The 16,562-nt window shown below is 33.6% G+C and overlaps 2 protein-coding genes across 2 annotated transcripts; one reads left to right on the forward strand and one right to left on the reverse strand.

The window, feature by feature from the left end:
- Nucleotides 1-166: 166 nt before the first annotated feature.
- On the reverse strand, nucleotides 167-4,404 carry LOC104094824 (ylmG homolog protein 2, chloroplastic). Its single transcript, XM_009600819.4, has 3 exons — nucleotides 4,010-4,404; nucleotides 1,429-1,628; nucleotides 167-568 (listed from the first exon to the last, which is right to left on the reverse strand). The coding sequence occupies exons 1-3, from the start codon at nucleotides 4,325-4,327 to the stop codon at nucleotides 301-303; spliced, it is 786 nt and encodes a 261-aa protein (XP_009599114.1). The 5' UTR covers nucleotides 4,328-4,404; the 3' UTR covers nucleotides 167-300.
- Nucleotides 4,405-11,818: 7,414 nt separating this feature from the next.
- LOC104115584 (pentatricopeptide repeat-containing protein At1g62350) lies at nucleotides 11,819-15,219 on the forward strand. Its single transcript, XM_009626254.4, has 2 exons — nucleotides 11,819-12,528; nucleotides 13,262-15,219. Exons 1-2 carry the CDS (start codon nucleotides 12,205-12,207, stop codon nucleotides 13,676-13,678), a joined length of 741 nt encoding a protein of 246 aa, XP_009624549.1. The 5' UTR covers nucleotides 11,819-12,204; the 3' UTR covers nucleotides 13,679-15,219.
- The last annotated feature ends 1,343 nt before the right edge of the window (nucleotides 15,220-16,562 follow it).

Here is a 16,562-nt window from a genome sequence, read left to right on the forward strand (position 1 = left end):
AATAGACAAGTTTTTAAACGAAGTGATTCACATACATCATCAACTAGCTTGTCGGGGCAGCATACTTTCGTATATTGCAACTCCATCAAAAGTATTTTCACGTGATAGTTACATAATCTAATAACTTGTAGCTCCAAAAGGAAGAGAAAATAGAATGATTATATGATTCAAAGGAAAAAATAAATTGAATTTTATAGTACAACATTGGATTTACATATTTAATGTCAAAGTGTAGTGTCTACAGGGAATGCTTATTACTCAAGTATTTGCTCAATTCATTAATGATAGCAGAAACCGACTTTAGCTTTCATCAGCAGTCTTTGACTTGTTTCCACTAAATCTCCTCATCCATTTCTTCTGTGATGTTGTAAGATTAAAAACTGGTGCATGAGGTGGAGTATCTGATGATGCTCTCCTAGTTGTCGACGGAAGTTCAGCAGGAAGTGCAGATGCAGTGCTGGTGAAGGCATTCAAAACGAGAAATGCCAATATAGGCGAAAGATCCAGGGTCCCTCCAAGTGGTGGAATAATCCCGCGGAATATGTTCAAGTATGGATCACATAGAGTGCTGAAAAGGAATACAGCATTTTAAAAGATATATATATGCATTTCACACCGGATTAAGCCACAAATGTATTTAAGTAATTTGACTCTGCAATACTTAGCTGACTGACACCAGGTTCTCTAAGTGGTTTTCATTCAAATAAAATATGAAGAAAAAGGTAATCAAATTCTGGATCATCGGACTTTCAAACAAAATATTTTTCGTCAGAAAACTGCAATATCCACAGTTTAGCTAGCACCTGTCTAAAATTTTAAAAATAACACATGAAAAGAATACACAGCTGAGCTTTTCTGAATACTTCCCATGATGTTGAGCCATAATATTATAACAAAAGAAGAAGCAGGCCCATGGAGCTCAACTGATGCAGTTGATTTGCTTGTAGAAGTTCACGTTCTTGCCACTTTTACTGGGCAAGAAGTAATAATCTGCCCAAGGATTCCAGTGGATTACCAATTATTATTAGAATAAAGTCCTAGTGGATTATTCATATAGCACTGTCCGTCTTAATTACCCAATCTGATTCATTCAACGCAAAGCCACAAACAGCAGAAAAAACACACTGATACTGTCTTAAAAGTAAAATAATATAACAGAAAAAGCATTTGTGAAATAAAAATGAGGATAAATGCATTGGATCTACTGACAACCAATAGAAATTTAGTTATTAGTGTTTTTTCTTTTCCACTTTCCATATCGGTTTTTGAATTAAGACAAGGGCGATGCGTTTTGGACACTTGGAGTTTTGAGAACTAAGTTTTGAATCACTGTTTAAAACTTTATCAATTTCTTTCCTTTGACAATTCTTTCATTTGAATATATAGCAGGTCATTTGAAGCATAAACATTTTGAGCTTTAAAGCATACCTGAGGGGACTGACAATGGCAGGAGGAGCATTTGGGAACCAGGTTAAAACAAGCCTGGCAACCAGCAACGAGTTGTAGATGTTCAAGAAATTTATAATTCCATTTGCAACGACAATTCCTGCAACTGAGTCACCAGGCAAGACAGCCGCGAAACTGTGATGGGACAGATTACCCAAGTTCTGGTAAGTTCTGCAGTGTACCTGCAAGTAAATTCAGTTGAGATTAGTCGGACTTATATATCATTTGTCAAATAAATCAAAAGAACAAATTGTTATGTAAAGAGGCAGTAAAAATACAGTGTTGGTTACGTGATAAGTCATAAATCAAAAGTGCTAGCCTAGGGTTGATCACCTGTTGCTTGGGAACCTTCATTGCTAACACCAAAACAACTAATTATGTCAGTACAAGGGGAAAACTCTGACATTTGAAGCAATATTCAAAGCGAACCACCTTTGGCCCACATTATAATTTGGAGGTTGAAACGCAATAAATTTTAAGGGGCGTTTCTTTATGGATCTAAGTTAAAGAACGTAGACTGATGCTGAGGGTGAAGGTTTACATGAGAATGCTTTTACTTGAAAAAGGACACTTAACGTAATGAGATAATAAGAGGCCTTTGCTAAACCAATATCAGTTAGCTCTGCAGCAGGTCTAAAAGCAAGCTAAGTAGGTACATTGCCAGCTGGTTGCGAACTGACCAGACCTAACCAACTAATCCTTTATCTCGGGCAGCCCCATCTATAACATTCCATTCCATCAACCCGTATTGCATTTTGCCATATCAGACAAGATAGATGTATTGAGTGAAAGGGTGAAAACTAAATGTTTGAGAAAGGAGATTTAGAGGTGGAGGAATTGGCTCAGGACCGCGGATAGAGAAAGGTGGAGTCAAATGAGAGGTTCCAAGAGAGAGGCATAAGGGAGAACATAAGATCTGAACCTGACACAAGGCTTCTTATAAACAAGAACATAGAACCATACAAAGAAGAAACATATCTAACGATAAACGTTTATTAGAACATAATGAAAAAAATAGGATAGCTGACACTAAGATAACCAAACAGAAGCTTGATTCGAGTATGAGAATAGAATATATCTGCAGGGCACATGTTGAAACTGGATCAGATTCCAGAGGTGGACCTTTTCTTATATGTACATTCTCTAGAGATTTTAATGGCAGCATAGAAGTTTGTAAACTAAAACATTTCAATTTTTATACATCGTCAACTATTAATATATCAACGCAATAGCCTGTCCACTCACTGCAGGGCCAGTCAAAAACATATCTTGAAGTCATTTCGAAATCAAAGCACAACATATTGCCAGTCAACCAAAATGACACATAGCAACATAATCAATCTGAATAACCTTCATTGTTTTCTTTCCAAGTCTCAAATTTAGTTTGTCCGAGAGGTTCTCTCCAAATGCTAACCATTTCTCATAGAAGCAATCAACTTCCACTATAAACATAATCAATCTGAATAACCTTCATTGTTTTCTTTTCAAGTCTCAAATTTAGTTTGTCCGAGAGGTTCTCTCCAAATGCTAACCATTTCTCATAGAAGCAATCAACTTCCACTATAAACAGGTGGTTGCATATAGCCAGTGGCTCAATAGTCTGAAGCTCTTTTAGTTCTTACAGTTTGAAACATACAGAGTCTGCTCTAGTCATTATTACCTTTTTCCACTTTGAAAAGAAAACTAAAAAAAAAAATAGAGAAATGCAGGAAGATGTCCAACAAAACCACTGATAGAATCCACATTTCACAAAATTTCCTTCCCAGTTCCTATAGCCAAACTGAAGCTTTTGTGAAGAAATGTACTAACATTCACAATTAGAGAGAACATTAACTGTTCTATATAAGTAATTCCTTACAATCCCTTGAGGAACAGCACGCCTATACATCTTAACAGATATCAACTTTTGCGACAAGCACTTGGATTTGCTTTATAGTAAGTATCACATTTTCAAGTATCTAACTACCTTTAATGAAGATATCAGCCACTTAATTTAGAATCAAGCCGTCCGATATACATCCATCTTGACTTTGAGGGAAACTGCTAACTATTTTACAAAGCTAACTCAAGGCCTCAGGTGTAAAGTCTAGATTTATGGCGTCTTACTAACAAATTTAACTTTCTTGGTCACAGCAGATAAGTTGCTCTATAAGTGTTCATGTACACTTATGGTAAACTGATGTTGGTATTCTACTAACATCAAACAAAACCTAGTGAAACAAACTTACCAATTTCTACATATGTCCAACTCCAGATTTAGAGCATTAAAGTATGCAGCTTTAACAAAATTCATCATTGCTTCAATTGATTCTACCCCAATTTAATAACTATCTCCCTTTAATAAGATACTTATTTCCACTCTAGCCACATTGCAGCGTAAAATACGAAGCAAAATCTCAAAATCATCACATCAAAGTTTAAAATTTGAATAGTTTGAACATATTTGAATTTTCTTTTAACAAGCTAAATGAATTTTAATTCTTGAAAATAGGGAACATTTTAGTGTCATATAAACTGAAATTGAAGCGCGCGCGCGCGCGCGCGCGAGAGAGAGAGAGAGAACCTGGCAGAAATCTTGGAAATGGGAAGAGAAAGATAGGATTTTGCTGAAAAGGGGATGATGAGGGGAAATAACAGAATGAAGCAATTTAATACATTTCTCAGCAGTGGAGGAAATGGAGTTGTGAAAATGAAGAAAGGCATTTGATGAAGCTTCTTGTGCCATGTTTAACAGCTGAAGATTTGATTTTGGGAGTTGTTTGAGGAATGGAGGTTGAACAAATGGTGGGGTTGAGAAGGGTAGTGAAATTATACAGTTTGATATGACACTGTTTTGCTTCTCTTCAGCCATTGAATGCTTTGAAGAAGATTGAGCAGCCATCTTTTGACGTCCCTCCCTTCAGTTCACTGGTAGGCTATAGTAAAGAAGATAAGAAACAGGAGACAGGCTGTTCTAAATTATTTTATTTATTTGGTTTTAAAATATAGATATTTAATAACGTTTTCAATTATTTATATCGAAGCTCCAATATATTTAAGTTTGTTATAAAATAAAGACTATAAAAGAAATAAAATGAATATAAGTATAGAGGGAGATTAATATTTTATTCAACTGTCAAAGTTAATGTTCATAATGAACTGAAAACTTTTATTTATAGAATAAAGTAAGTAGCTGCGATGGTTTTCAGGAAGCAGCTGCAAGACTTTTCTTTAGGTGCTTGTAAACTGTCTGCATGAGCTGCTTGCAACCTGCCTGTTTAATAAGAAGCCGCTACAAATCATTTCATTGAGTTGCTTATAAGCTATCTACATGAGCTGCTTGCAACCTACATGTTTAATAAGAAGTCGCTGCAAATCATTTCATTGAGTTGCTTGCAGCCTGCCTGCATCAGCTGCTTGTAGATAAACCTCAACATAGTACTAAATGGATAATCTTCTTCAGGAAGATTATCTATAGCGGAGTAATGAATTGGCATCCACAATATAATATTTTCATAACACTCCCCCTTGGATGTTCATTTAAAGATAACGTGCATCGTTAAAACCTTACTAGGAAAACCCCAATGGGAAAAAATCTAGTGAAGAAAAAAAAGTACACATATTTAGTAATACGCATTTCTAGTTGCCTCGTTAAAAACCTTACAAGAAAAACCATATGGGAAAAAACCTTAGTAAGGAAAAAAAAGAGTACAATGCGTATTTCACTCCCCCTGATGAGAACCTTGTTTCAAATATTTGAGTCTCCGCATTCCAGTCTTGTATACCATCTTCTCAAAAGTTAAAGTTGGCAAAGACTTAGTGAACAAATCTGTCGGATTGTCACTTGAACGGATTTGTTGCACATCAATGTCACCATTTTTCTGAAGATCGTGTGTGTAGAATAATTTTGGTGAAATGTGCTTTGTTCTATCTCTTTTTATAAATTCTGCCTTTCATTGGGTTATGCATGCATCATTGTCTTCGTATAAAATTGTGGACCTTTTATCACATTCCAAACCACATTTTTCTCGAATGAAATGAATCACTAATCTCAACCATACGCATTCCCTACCGGTTTGAGATCGAGCTTTATGGGGAAGATAAATAACATGCATCTGCATAACCAACAAGATCTGCACTACCTTTGTTAGCATAAAACAAACTCATATCAAGAGTTCCCTTTAAATATCGCAATATATGCTTAATCTCATTCCAATGTCTCTGTATAGGAGAAGAACTATATCTTGCTAGTAAATTAACAGAAAATGCTATGTCGGGCCTTCTAGCATTAGCAAGATACATAAGTGCACCAATTGCACTGAGATAGGGTGTTTTAGGACCAAGGAGTTCCTCATCCTCTTCTGGAGGTCGGAACGGGTCCTTATTCACTTCAAGTGATCGAACAATCATTGGTGTACTCAATGGGTGCGCTTTATCCATGTAAAAGTATTTTAAGACCCTTTATGTATAGGCAGATTGATGGATAAAGATCTCGTCTGCTAAATGTTGAATTTGCAGACCAAGACAAAGTTTTGTCTTTCCAAGATCTTTCATCTCAAATTCTTTCTTAAGATACTCAATTGTCTTTTGGAGCTCTTCTAGAGTTCCAATAAGATTTATGTCATCAACATAAACAACAAGTATAACAAAATCGGATGCCATTTTCTTTATAAAAATACATGGACAAATAACATCATTTATGTAACCTTCTTTCAACAAATATTCACTAAGACGGTTATACCACATGCGCCCAGATTACTTTAAACCATACAAAGATCTTTGTAATCTGATTGAATATATTTTCTGAGATTTTGAATTTGCTTCAGGCATTTTAAATCCTTCAGGGATCTTCATATAGAATTAATCAAATGAGTCATATAGGTTATGACTTACATTTAAATGGCATGACATCTTCAGGTGTCTGGACTATAGGTCTGATCTTCACAATCTTTTACAATATTGTGCGCTATATTGTAACAAATATATCGTCGACGATCATTTCGTATCAGTTCGCAAGCGACATAACTGTTTGAGATCTCTTCACTTTCTTTATTTTTAGGTATCTGAACTTCTTCTGGAGTTTCATGAAATGTTGTGTCGTGGGCTTTTCTAGAGCTTATTTCCTCCTTATTATGATCATTTTGATTATTTGCTCCTATTCTTTTCAAGTATTGTTACCTTTGGAACGGATTGGTCTACCACGCTTCATGCGTACAGTAAACTCTATCCTTCAGGGACTTTAATTTTAATAGGAGCATTTGCAGCTGAAATATGATATTTAATTTTAAATCAGCAAATGCTTCTGGCATTTGACTTGAATTATCTTCTAAGCGAAGATCATATTAATGATAATTCGATTCATATAGTATATTTTCAGCTATTTTATTTCATCCCCAAATGTTAGAAAAACTAACTCATATCCCCAATCTTCATTGGAAAACATATCTTTGTGTAATATGGTAGAGAAATTAATCATATACCACACATCAAAAGTTATTAGATAGTAAAAATATTTATTTTTTTATCCTAAACCAATTGTGAGGGGAGGACTTATCATATTTTGTTGGTCTGATGCATACAAGTGTTGTTATATGCAATTTAAAAAATTTTAGACCAATACATGAGGCTTTGTTCTCATAAGCAATAGTTTAGCCATTAATAAGAGGTATTCAATGCTAAACTACATTGGATATAAACCAGCATCATCAAGATGAACTATCTTGATTTCATAATCTGAAAATTATGCTCTTAATTGAGAAAGACAATTTCAAATGTCAAACTGTAGGTTGACAATAAACATACATGTAACCATCTTATATATGCATCTATAAGTGGTTCACATGATAGGTGAATAAGTCCATATTCATCTTTTATATAATTCAGAATTCGAGGATTTTAGTCCCAACTTTAGCTGGTATAATCAAGTTACTATGAGAACAAGCAACACAAGAGAATTCTTGAAGAATCTTCGAGTTCTTTAGTATATGCTTATCTGAATTCTCAAATAGCTCATTTAAAAATGGCAAGTGAAAACTATAAGTTTATCATGGCATGTGCTATCTCTAAGTAAACTTCTAGTTTACTATGGCATAAACTTTTGTATCAGTAAACTTTTGATTTACCGTGACTACTTTTGTATCAGTAAATTTCTGATTTACTGTGACTGCTTTTGCATTAGTAAACTTCTGATATATTGTGATACATGATGTAGTATAAATTTGAAGAATAAGGCAGGTATCTTCTCACATACATATTTACCCCATATGATTGTGGAAACATAAAGATTTTCAATCTTTCAACCATTTGTAGTCTCAGTATGATAGTCATATATATTAGTAAACTTCGGTTTATCATAACATATGTTTTGACCACAATAATGACAAATAAGCTCTTCGGGAGCCTTCTATTTATTGTCCACAATCAAATATTATTCAGATACTACTTGTATCATGTGTCTTCTAGACAAACAGTTATCTCTTCAGGAGCTTTTGTTGTACTACTATATATTTCTCAGACACTTCTGGTATCATGAGAGAAAATCACAATCAAATGAACAATATAAAGCTAATTCTAAATTTATAAATGACGAAAAATAAGAATTTTAATATTTCTACCACTAACTTTGTGACAAATATCTCCTCCAAGAAGAAATATCATTAACATCTGAATATTTTGTATCAATACGGCAACCACATAGTCATTGCATCTTTTAAGTAAAGATATACGAATTGTTATTTCATTCGGAAAACTCAATAACTAACCATAATATATTAATATGGTTGTAGTAGAAAACATTCTACAAGAATGCTTTTGCCTTAGAATGATACTTAATAAAATTATCCAAGATGTTTTACGTACAACAAGTACGTGTGATAATGATCTTTATGCTACAAAATAATATTTATATCCTCTATTATTCTACCTCTTCAGGAGGTGAGTTGTGGTATTTCTTCATTCACTCTGGAGAATGAATATGTGCTTCAAAAATAACTTTGAATAGCTCATTATTTTGTTTAAGCACATAAAGATACTACTTCAAAATATTTTCCTACTTCAGGAGAAAATTTCAATTGTGTTACTTCTTCAGGAGCAAATTTAAATACGAAATATTGAGTATATATTCTATCAATCATATTAACTCTTCTGGAGGTGAATAGTAATATATTTACAACAAGAGCGCGTTCATATTTACGACTTTATTAATATTATCACATTCACTTCAGGGAATAGATTAATATTTATAAAAAAATTCTCATCCTTTAGGAAATCGAACATAATTATCTGAACACGCATTAATCATATCAGATTGTGAAGCTTCAACCTCTTTTAAAATATTTACTACTTCAAGAGCAAATCGAGCCGTGCATGTATTATAGAGAATATTTATCTAGCTTATCTTTAATTGTAACCATAAAAAGCCTAAATTATCATTTCTGGTGGTCATAAGCATATACCACTTCTGGTGGTTAACAAAATTTAGTTACAATGAGATATACGAAATATAACCACTTCTGGTAGTTGTATATTTCCTGCAAACTCTGCTGGAGTTTAAGTGGATCTAACAATGTTATCCACTTTGTAATCCTTTATTAAGATAATAAGGATGAAAATAAATACCAAAATAGGTACTGTATACGTAACATATAACCAAGAAAGCGATGATAAAGATATTAAAATATAAGCAAATGGCTCAAATTAAATTACGCAAATTTGGCCACTCCATATGTAAGTGATATCTACATCACTACTGCCAAGAAGAAAAACTCACCACCTCAAGGATATAATCTGCCTTATGATGCTCGGAATGAACAAGATCTGACACAGACATAAGAGTGTCACCTTACATCGGAGATAAACACTGAAATGGAAATTAAATTCGATATAAGTACTCAAAATTGCAGAGTCTCGTGATGATAACGTGTTATAAAATAAAGTCTATAAAAAAAATAAATTGAAGACAAGTATAGAGGGAGATTGATATTTTATTCAATTTTTAAAGTTATGTTCATAATGAATTGAAAACTCCTCTATTTATAGAAGAAGGGAAGCAGCTGCGAGACTTTTCAGGAAGAAGTTGCAAGGATTTTCTTTAGCTGCTTGTAAGTTGTCTGCATGAGTTGCTTGCAACCTGTCTGTTTAATAAGAAGCCGCTGCAAATCATTTCATTGAGTTGCTTGCAACCTACCTGCATCAGCTGCTTGTAAGTTATCTGCATGAGCTGCTTGCAACCTGCCTGTTTAATAAGAAGCTGCTGCAAATTATTTCATTGAGTTGCTTGTAACTTGCCTGCATCAGTTGCTTGTAGATAAACTTCAACAGAGTACTAAATGGATAATCTTCTTCAGGAAGATTATCTATAGCGGAGTAATGAATGGGCATCCACAATATAATATTTTCATAACAAAGTTAAGCTCGTATAATTTTATGTATAGCCCATTACTTTTGGTAGGATGGCTTTGTGTATTATAATATATTGTTTGATATATTTTTTGAACATATGTACATTTTATTTGGTATTATCTTGTGCATAATTAATGCATATGAAATAATGGTATTAATAATGTAATAAATTTTAATGCATATATTAGCTTAGTTAAAGATAAAATTACCCTTTAATACTTATGTTTGATTAAAAAAATATTATTATATTAATACAAGTTTGATGTAAATTTGATACTGAAATTGCTCTCGCTATTTATATCCATACTCCCCCAAATTTTTCATTGTAAATCAATAAAGAGTTAATACCCTAAAACTCCTCTAAACTATCACGTTTTTGTCAGTTTCATGCTTAAACTATCCGATATCCCCAAAAACCCCTTAAACTATATTCTCCTTTATATTAAAATACCATCGTTATATTTCGGATAGTGTGTGTGTTACACGCTCTAAATTATCAAAAATATTTGCCATGTGGCAATCCACGTATGGGGTTAATTAGCTTAATCTAAAAATTGACTTAATTAGTTATTTTAAATAATAATCAAGTATTATTAAAGGGATAAATATTCACCCAGTTAGAAACAAAAAAAAGAGGGGTAGGATAAAAATATTTCTGTCAATTTCGCTTTTCTTTTCTCTCTTCCAATGATGGATACTACAACTCTCAGTAGCGATTTGCTCCATTAAGCTTCGTTGTAACCTTGATTTTCCCCAATAATCCTCGATTGCTTAGTCTTATTTTGTTTTTGTTCAAGATTGAGGATTAAAAATTAGGGTTTGCTGAAAAATCTAGGATTCATTGGAGTTCTGACTGAGTGAAGATTATTGGTAAAATTTCGAGTTGCTTTGAAGAAGATAGTTATGCACATGTACTACTTCTTTAAAAACTAACTTCTTTGTTGTAAAATTATTGTATAAATTCGCTGGGTAACTTAAAGTCAATTTTACCAAAAAAATTAGATCTTTTTTGTGAGTTGTTGAATGAGTGTTTCTTCTTTCAACTAAATTCCGGTAATAAATGAAAGAAGAATAAAATGAGAAAGATAAAAAATAGATCCAGTAATAACAAGAGAGGGAGAATATTAGATGGAACCAAATGGAGAAATGAAGAAGAAAGGAGAAAAAATTGGGGGGGGGGGGGGGGGGATGGTGAAAAATGAGGAAGAAAGTGAATAAATGAGGAAGAAAGGTTTAATTAGCCATTACATGTTGTTAGGTGGGGACCTTTTGATAGATTTTTCAGTCATTACGCGCGCAATAACAAGTTATTACACACGGGTTGCCAAAAATATAACGAGGGTGTTTCAATATGATGGAAAAAATTGTTTAGGGGGGTTTTGGGGACACCAGATAGTTTAGCAGGAAACTGACAAAAACATGATAGTTTAGGGGGTTTTTAGGGTATTAACTCATTAATAAATATGTACTTTACTAATTTGTACTGGAATGCACTTGTAATCAACTCATTTTACGATTATTCTTTTAATTCAAACTTTTTTGCCTAATAATCTAAGAAAGTGGGAAATAAAATTATATCTCTACTAGATAAATAAATACTTAGCATATTTTCTTTTCTATAAATAAATATTCAGTTCTATACTGCAATATAGGTAGACAAATCAAATAATTTTTTTAAACTTTTTTCATATAAAAATATTCCTCAAACAAGATAAAGTGATGGAATAGTCATGAGGGTATTTTTGTAAACAAATAATTCTTTTAGAAATTATGTGATACTTTAATATATCAAACTAAATAATGAATAAGAAAAATATAACATAACTAGTACCAGCGTTACAAATAAATCCTATCATAGTAGAGCCCAAGTAGCAGTAACAATCATTGTGAAAAAAAATGATTAGTAGTAAGTAATCATGAATTTAAAATTTTAAATCCTTGCGCGAAAAACCCCTCATTTCCTTGCGAGTTTATATTGTGCTAGGTGAGTGAAAAAACCCCAAGGGTCGTTTAACGTAATTTCTGAGTTTGGCTAAAAGTCGTAGTTGCCCTTCTTTGCACCGAGTGTGCTCTCTCGTCTCTACCCCGCCGCTCTACTAACTACTAAGTCATTCATCATCACCTCTCTGTTTTTACCAACTTCTCCATTGTTGCTAGTAAGTTTTTACAAGCAACTTTTCCCCTTTTTCTATTTTATTGTGTCGCCTGTTGTATTTAATTCTACTTCATTCATATTTCTAGATTCTTCGTGAGATTGTGTTATGTTTAGGAATTAGCATGTGTAATTCAAACCTCAAAGGATCTTTGTGTATTTGTTAGAACTTGTTCTCAATGAATTAACATGGTTGTGAGTTCACTTTGAAGTTCACCCATTTGCCGATGTGGCGTCAAGGTCAGAATCTTCTGCGGCGAGCCTCACCGATATTAATTGTTCTCCCTCATTCATCAAACTCTAGCTACGGAATCAGACAAATTATTACTGGTTCAGCTTCATCATCAAGCCCAAGTGTGTCGATATGGAGGCGCAAGAAAGAAATGGGAAAAGAAGGTTTAATGGTTGCCAAGGAGCTTAAGCGCTTGCAATCGAACCCTGTCCGGTTTGAGAGGTTCATTAAGTCCCACGTTTCTCGCCTTCTCAAATCTGACCTTGTTGCTGTTCTTGCTGAGTTCCAAAGACAAGATCTTGTTTATCTCTCCATGAGGGTAAATTTTTTTGGCTATCAATATTTCGAATTTTTGTTACTACTTTTTTTGTCATAAACTTGCTTTTTTGTTGACGTACCAGAAATGGAAGGGGAAAAAAAACAAGAGTGGGAATGATAAATATTTAGTTGTGCGTAATTCCTCAGAACAAACTTTAGTTTCCATGTTCTTTGGAGATTCCGAGAATTGGAGAAGGATATGATGATTTTTGTTTTTTGTTTTCATTTATGATGATTTTTGTTTTTTGTTTTCATTTAAAAAAAGAAAAATTGTGGGTTTAACTTTAGGGTCACTGTGTACTGGGGAAAATGGTTGATTATGTTAGTTGGAAAGTTGGTAAGCTCAAGTCCTGTTAAACTCTTGCTTTATTCGAAAGTAACTCTTGTAACATCCACTTGTTGCTGTACTATCATATACTTCTTTGACAAAATTTAGCATTATGTTCGACAATGTTGATCACAAGTGTGAATACTGATTCCTGCTTGGAATATTTTCAATTTGACTTCGATGGTTTATTCACCATAATTAAAAGAAATGTGATGTGGATATGCGAAGTGTAAAATTGTGATGTTGTGCATTATACGTGTTTCTTCTTACATTTACTTCCTATTGTTCTCTTTAAGTGGTAATTCTAGAGTAGAGCAGGGAAACATTTGCCGAGATTGAAGATATCCACTTTCGTTGATCATTTATGCAATGCTTATACTGTTGGCCATTACACTTAATTTTGCAGTTGTACGAGGTTGTTCGCAAAGAAATATGGTATAGGCCAGACATGTTCTTTTACAGGGATATGCTTTTCATGCTTGCAAGAAACAAGAAGGTAGATGAAGCAAAGAAGGTATGGGAAGATTTGAAGCAAGAAGGAGTGCTTTTCGATCAGCATACATTTGGTGATCTTGTCAGGGCTTTTCTAGATGGTGGATTACCTTCAGAGGCAATGCACATATATGATGAAATGAGGCGCTCTCCTGATCCTCCTATGTCTTTACCCTATCGTGTTATACTGAAGGGTTTACTTCCTTACCCAGAACTGAGGGGAAAAGTGAAGGATGATTTTCTGGAACTGTTCCCAGATATTGTAGTTTATGACCCACCTGAAGATTTATTTGATGAAGAAGAATGGAGAAAGGAGAGCGAGGATCATTAGAGTATGCTGTTGACTTGAATTTTCTCAATGGCATTTAGGATGTCCGCTGTACAAGAAGATAGTGGAATAGTAAATGTGGAGTGCTTTGGCAGCAAGTTGAGCAATCCTTTATGCTGCTGAACAGATGAGTGCTACCGATTTTGAGAATTTGAAATGTGACCCAGGAAAACCGTGCAAAATTAAAAGTTAATGCGCAGGTATGAAACTTACCCATAATATCCAAACTGAAGTTGGTTGAATGCTAGCTTCTAATGAAGTGGATATATCATTTTCTGCAATTTGTGTTGGAAGAGAAGCTGCCAACTTTCTCCTTATTACGGTTCACTCCGATCAAAAAGTTAATGAATGCCTGCAGTTGTTGAGGTTAGCCATTATCACCATCTCATTTAGTTATTCTTATGAGATGGTGAATGTCAGCATAAATGCTCCCCCAAATAAATTAATATATGCTCATCATCCAAATTATTGGTTATGGTATCCTGAATCTTCAGAACAATCTGGTTTCTGCAGTACCGTTTTTGAACTCTAGCAATATTCTCATATAGTCACATCATGTAATTGAGTTTTGATCTTCACGTGATTGAAGTATCAAGCTATGTGGTCATTATATAGCATTTGGTCACGTCACAGGGTTCGATATCTTCAGGCATACATTTCTTGCTATCATCTCTTCAGGGCCTTTTGCTATATCCTCTGTCAAGGTATTCTCCCTAAAAAGTGCCGATTCTGTGAGATTTTGGCTTAGGAGTTTTAAATGTGACAATGGTATATTTGTTGCTGTGGAGTTGTTTCCAAGATAATGGTTCGGCCTACAAGTACCAGAAAGAAAATTGAAGAACCTAATTCATTTTGAGGCACTGATTTGTTAGTCTAAGAAGTGGAAGGGAATTCGTTGAGCGCTTGGGCCGTTTGGCTGTTCCAGTTTCATGGTTCCAGCTTCAATTACTGTTTGTTGTTTCGGAACAAGCCAGAGATATGATGTTTTCTGATTCACTCGAGCATTGCCAAAACCAAATTTCTTCTGTGTTCGGGGTGGAGACTCTTTCGGGATGGTCTAGAACTTTGAGATATGTGCCATTGCCTTCGAATACTTATATCATATTTGCTATACTTGGTTGGGATGAAGAAAGTGGAACTGAACATATGAGCAACGGTATTGTTATCCTATATTTGTTTGGGGCGAAGAGATAGAAGATGGGAGGAGAGGAAGTAAAAAATGAGGATTCTAGGTAACTTTTTATTTGCAAGTAAATGAAGAGGGAAGATGGAGTTGGACAAAAATAAGAAGAAATGAAAGACAAAAATAACAAGGTTATTGTCAACTAGCTGAAAAATGTAGAAGTTCATCTTTCCTTCGCCGGGGCCCCGTTGCTGGACTAATCATAATGTTAGAAATGCACGTAACTTATTTTTACTTGGTTGTAGGTAGACGTGTTCGTCGGTCGGTACGATATTTAGACATTTCGGTTCGATATTTTTGGTATTCAATTTCTTAAAATGCTATAACAATACCGTACCTAATTAAATTCGGTATGATTCAATTTTTCTCCTTTTCGGTTTCGGTTTATTCGGTTCAATAATTTCGGTTTATTCAGTGTGAATACTAACTAGTGTGTAGAGTCATAAATTATAATATTCTTAATTAAAGTACTCAAAAATACAAAATTTAAAACGTTTGTTGATAAAAGTTTTGTCCAAAACCAACAAATATCAACAAAGAGAGAGGAATAAATTTGATCATTAGAAATGTCTTGTTACTTTTTTAGAGTTAATTGATGAACTTAGAGAATAAAGGAAAGCAGAATTTTAGATTTTTTTATAATTATGTTATAATTAATAATGTGTATATTGTGCAATATAATATATATTTTGGTACGGTATTAGTATTTCTTTTTAAAATTTAAATACCATACCTAATACCAATTTATTTTTAAAAATTAAACAAAATATCATACCAAAATATCAAATACCACATACTAAAATTTTGGGTTTCGGTACGGTAATTCGGTATTTATCGAATTATGCACCAAAGGACTAGTTTTTAGGGGTTCAGAAAAGGAGGGCGTTATAATTCAACACTAAACCTTTGCAATTTCAATAAAATAAAATAAAATAATATACTTAGATTTTGGAAATGACCCAATCCAACAACCCAATTTGGCTGCCATTAAAAGTAAATAAAATGAAAAAGAGAAAAAAAAGGAAGAAAGAGCGAGAGAAGAAAAAGGATAGACGTTAATTGAGTTGAGTTGAATAAAGAAATGCATATGGTACACATGCGTGTTAATGACCAATGTGAAGGGGGATGGGTATAACGTCTTAAAATATCTCACTCCAATCCTACGTACCTACCATTGGGAGGAAAAAGTAAAAACCCTACCTACCAAGCTTCATTACATGCTAACGAAATAAATCGAGTAAGATCCCTTAAATTTGGAATTAGATTTATCTTAGTCTTTCTTATGGAACACCAACTTAAGCTCAAGTTTTGGTATAACTATGTCAAGAGACTCGAGTAAGTACTTTTGATCATTGCTTGCGAGGATGTTACCAACACATTATCATTATAAGCTAATTATATATGCCAATTAATCTTTCCATAGCACATCATAGCTAAACCGAATTGACAACAAGATTAGTAGATAACCCCACCAAGCTCAAGAAACAAAATTTTCCATTTTTAGTGTTTTAAGACCATTTTAGATCAGCGTATATAACTAATAAATTATACTTAAAAATAAAATACTAATGTCAAACATAAAATATTGCCCTATATGTCAACTAACACCCTGTTTGGATCATTGTTACCTATCGTTTTATAATGTATTGTATTGTATTTTATTGTATCGTATCATTTTATGAATACAACGTTTGGATAAATTGT

Source organism: Nicotiana tomentosiformis, chromosome 8 (genome assembly GCF_000390325.3).
Source record: "Nicotiana tomentosiformis chromosome 8, ASM39032v3, whole genome shotgun sequence".
NCBI classification, from domain to species: Eukaryota; Viridiplantae; Streptophyta; class Magnoliopsida; order Solanales; family Solanaceae; genus Nicotiana; species Nicotiana tomentosiformis.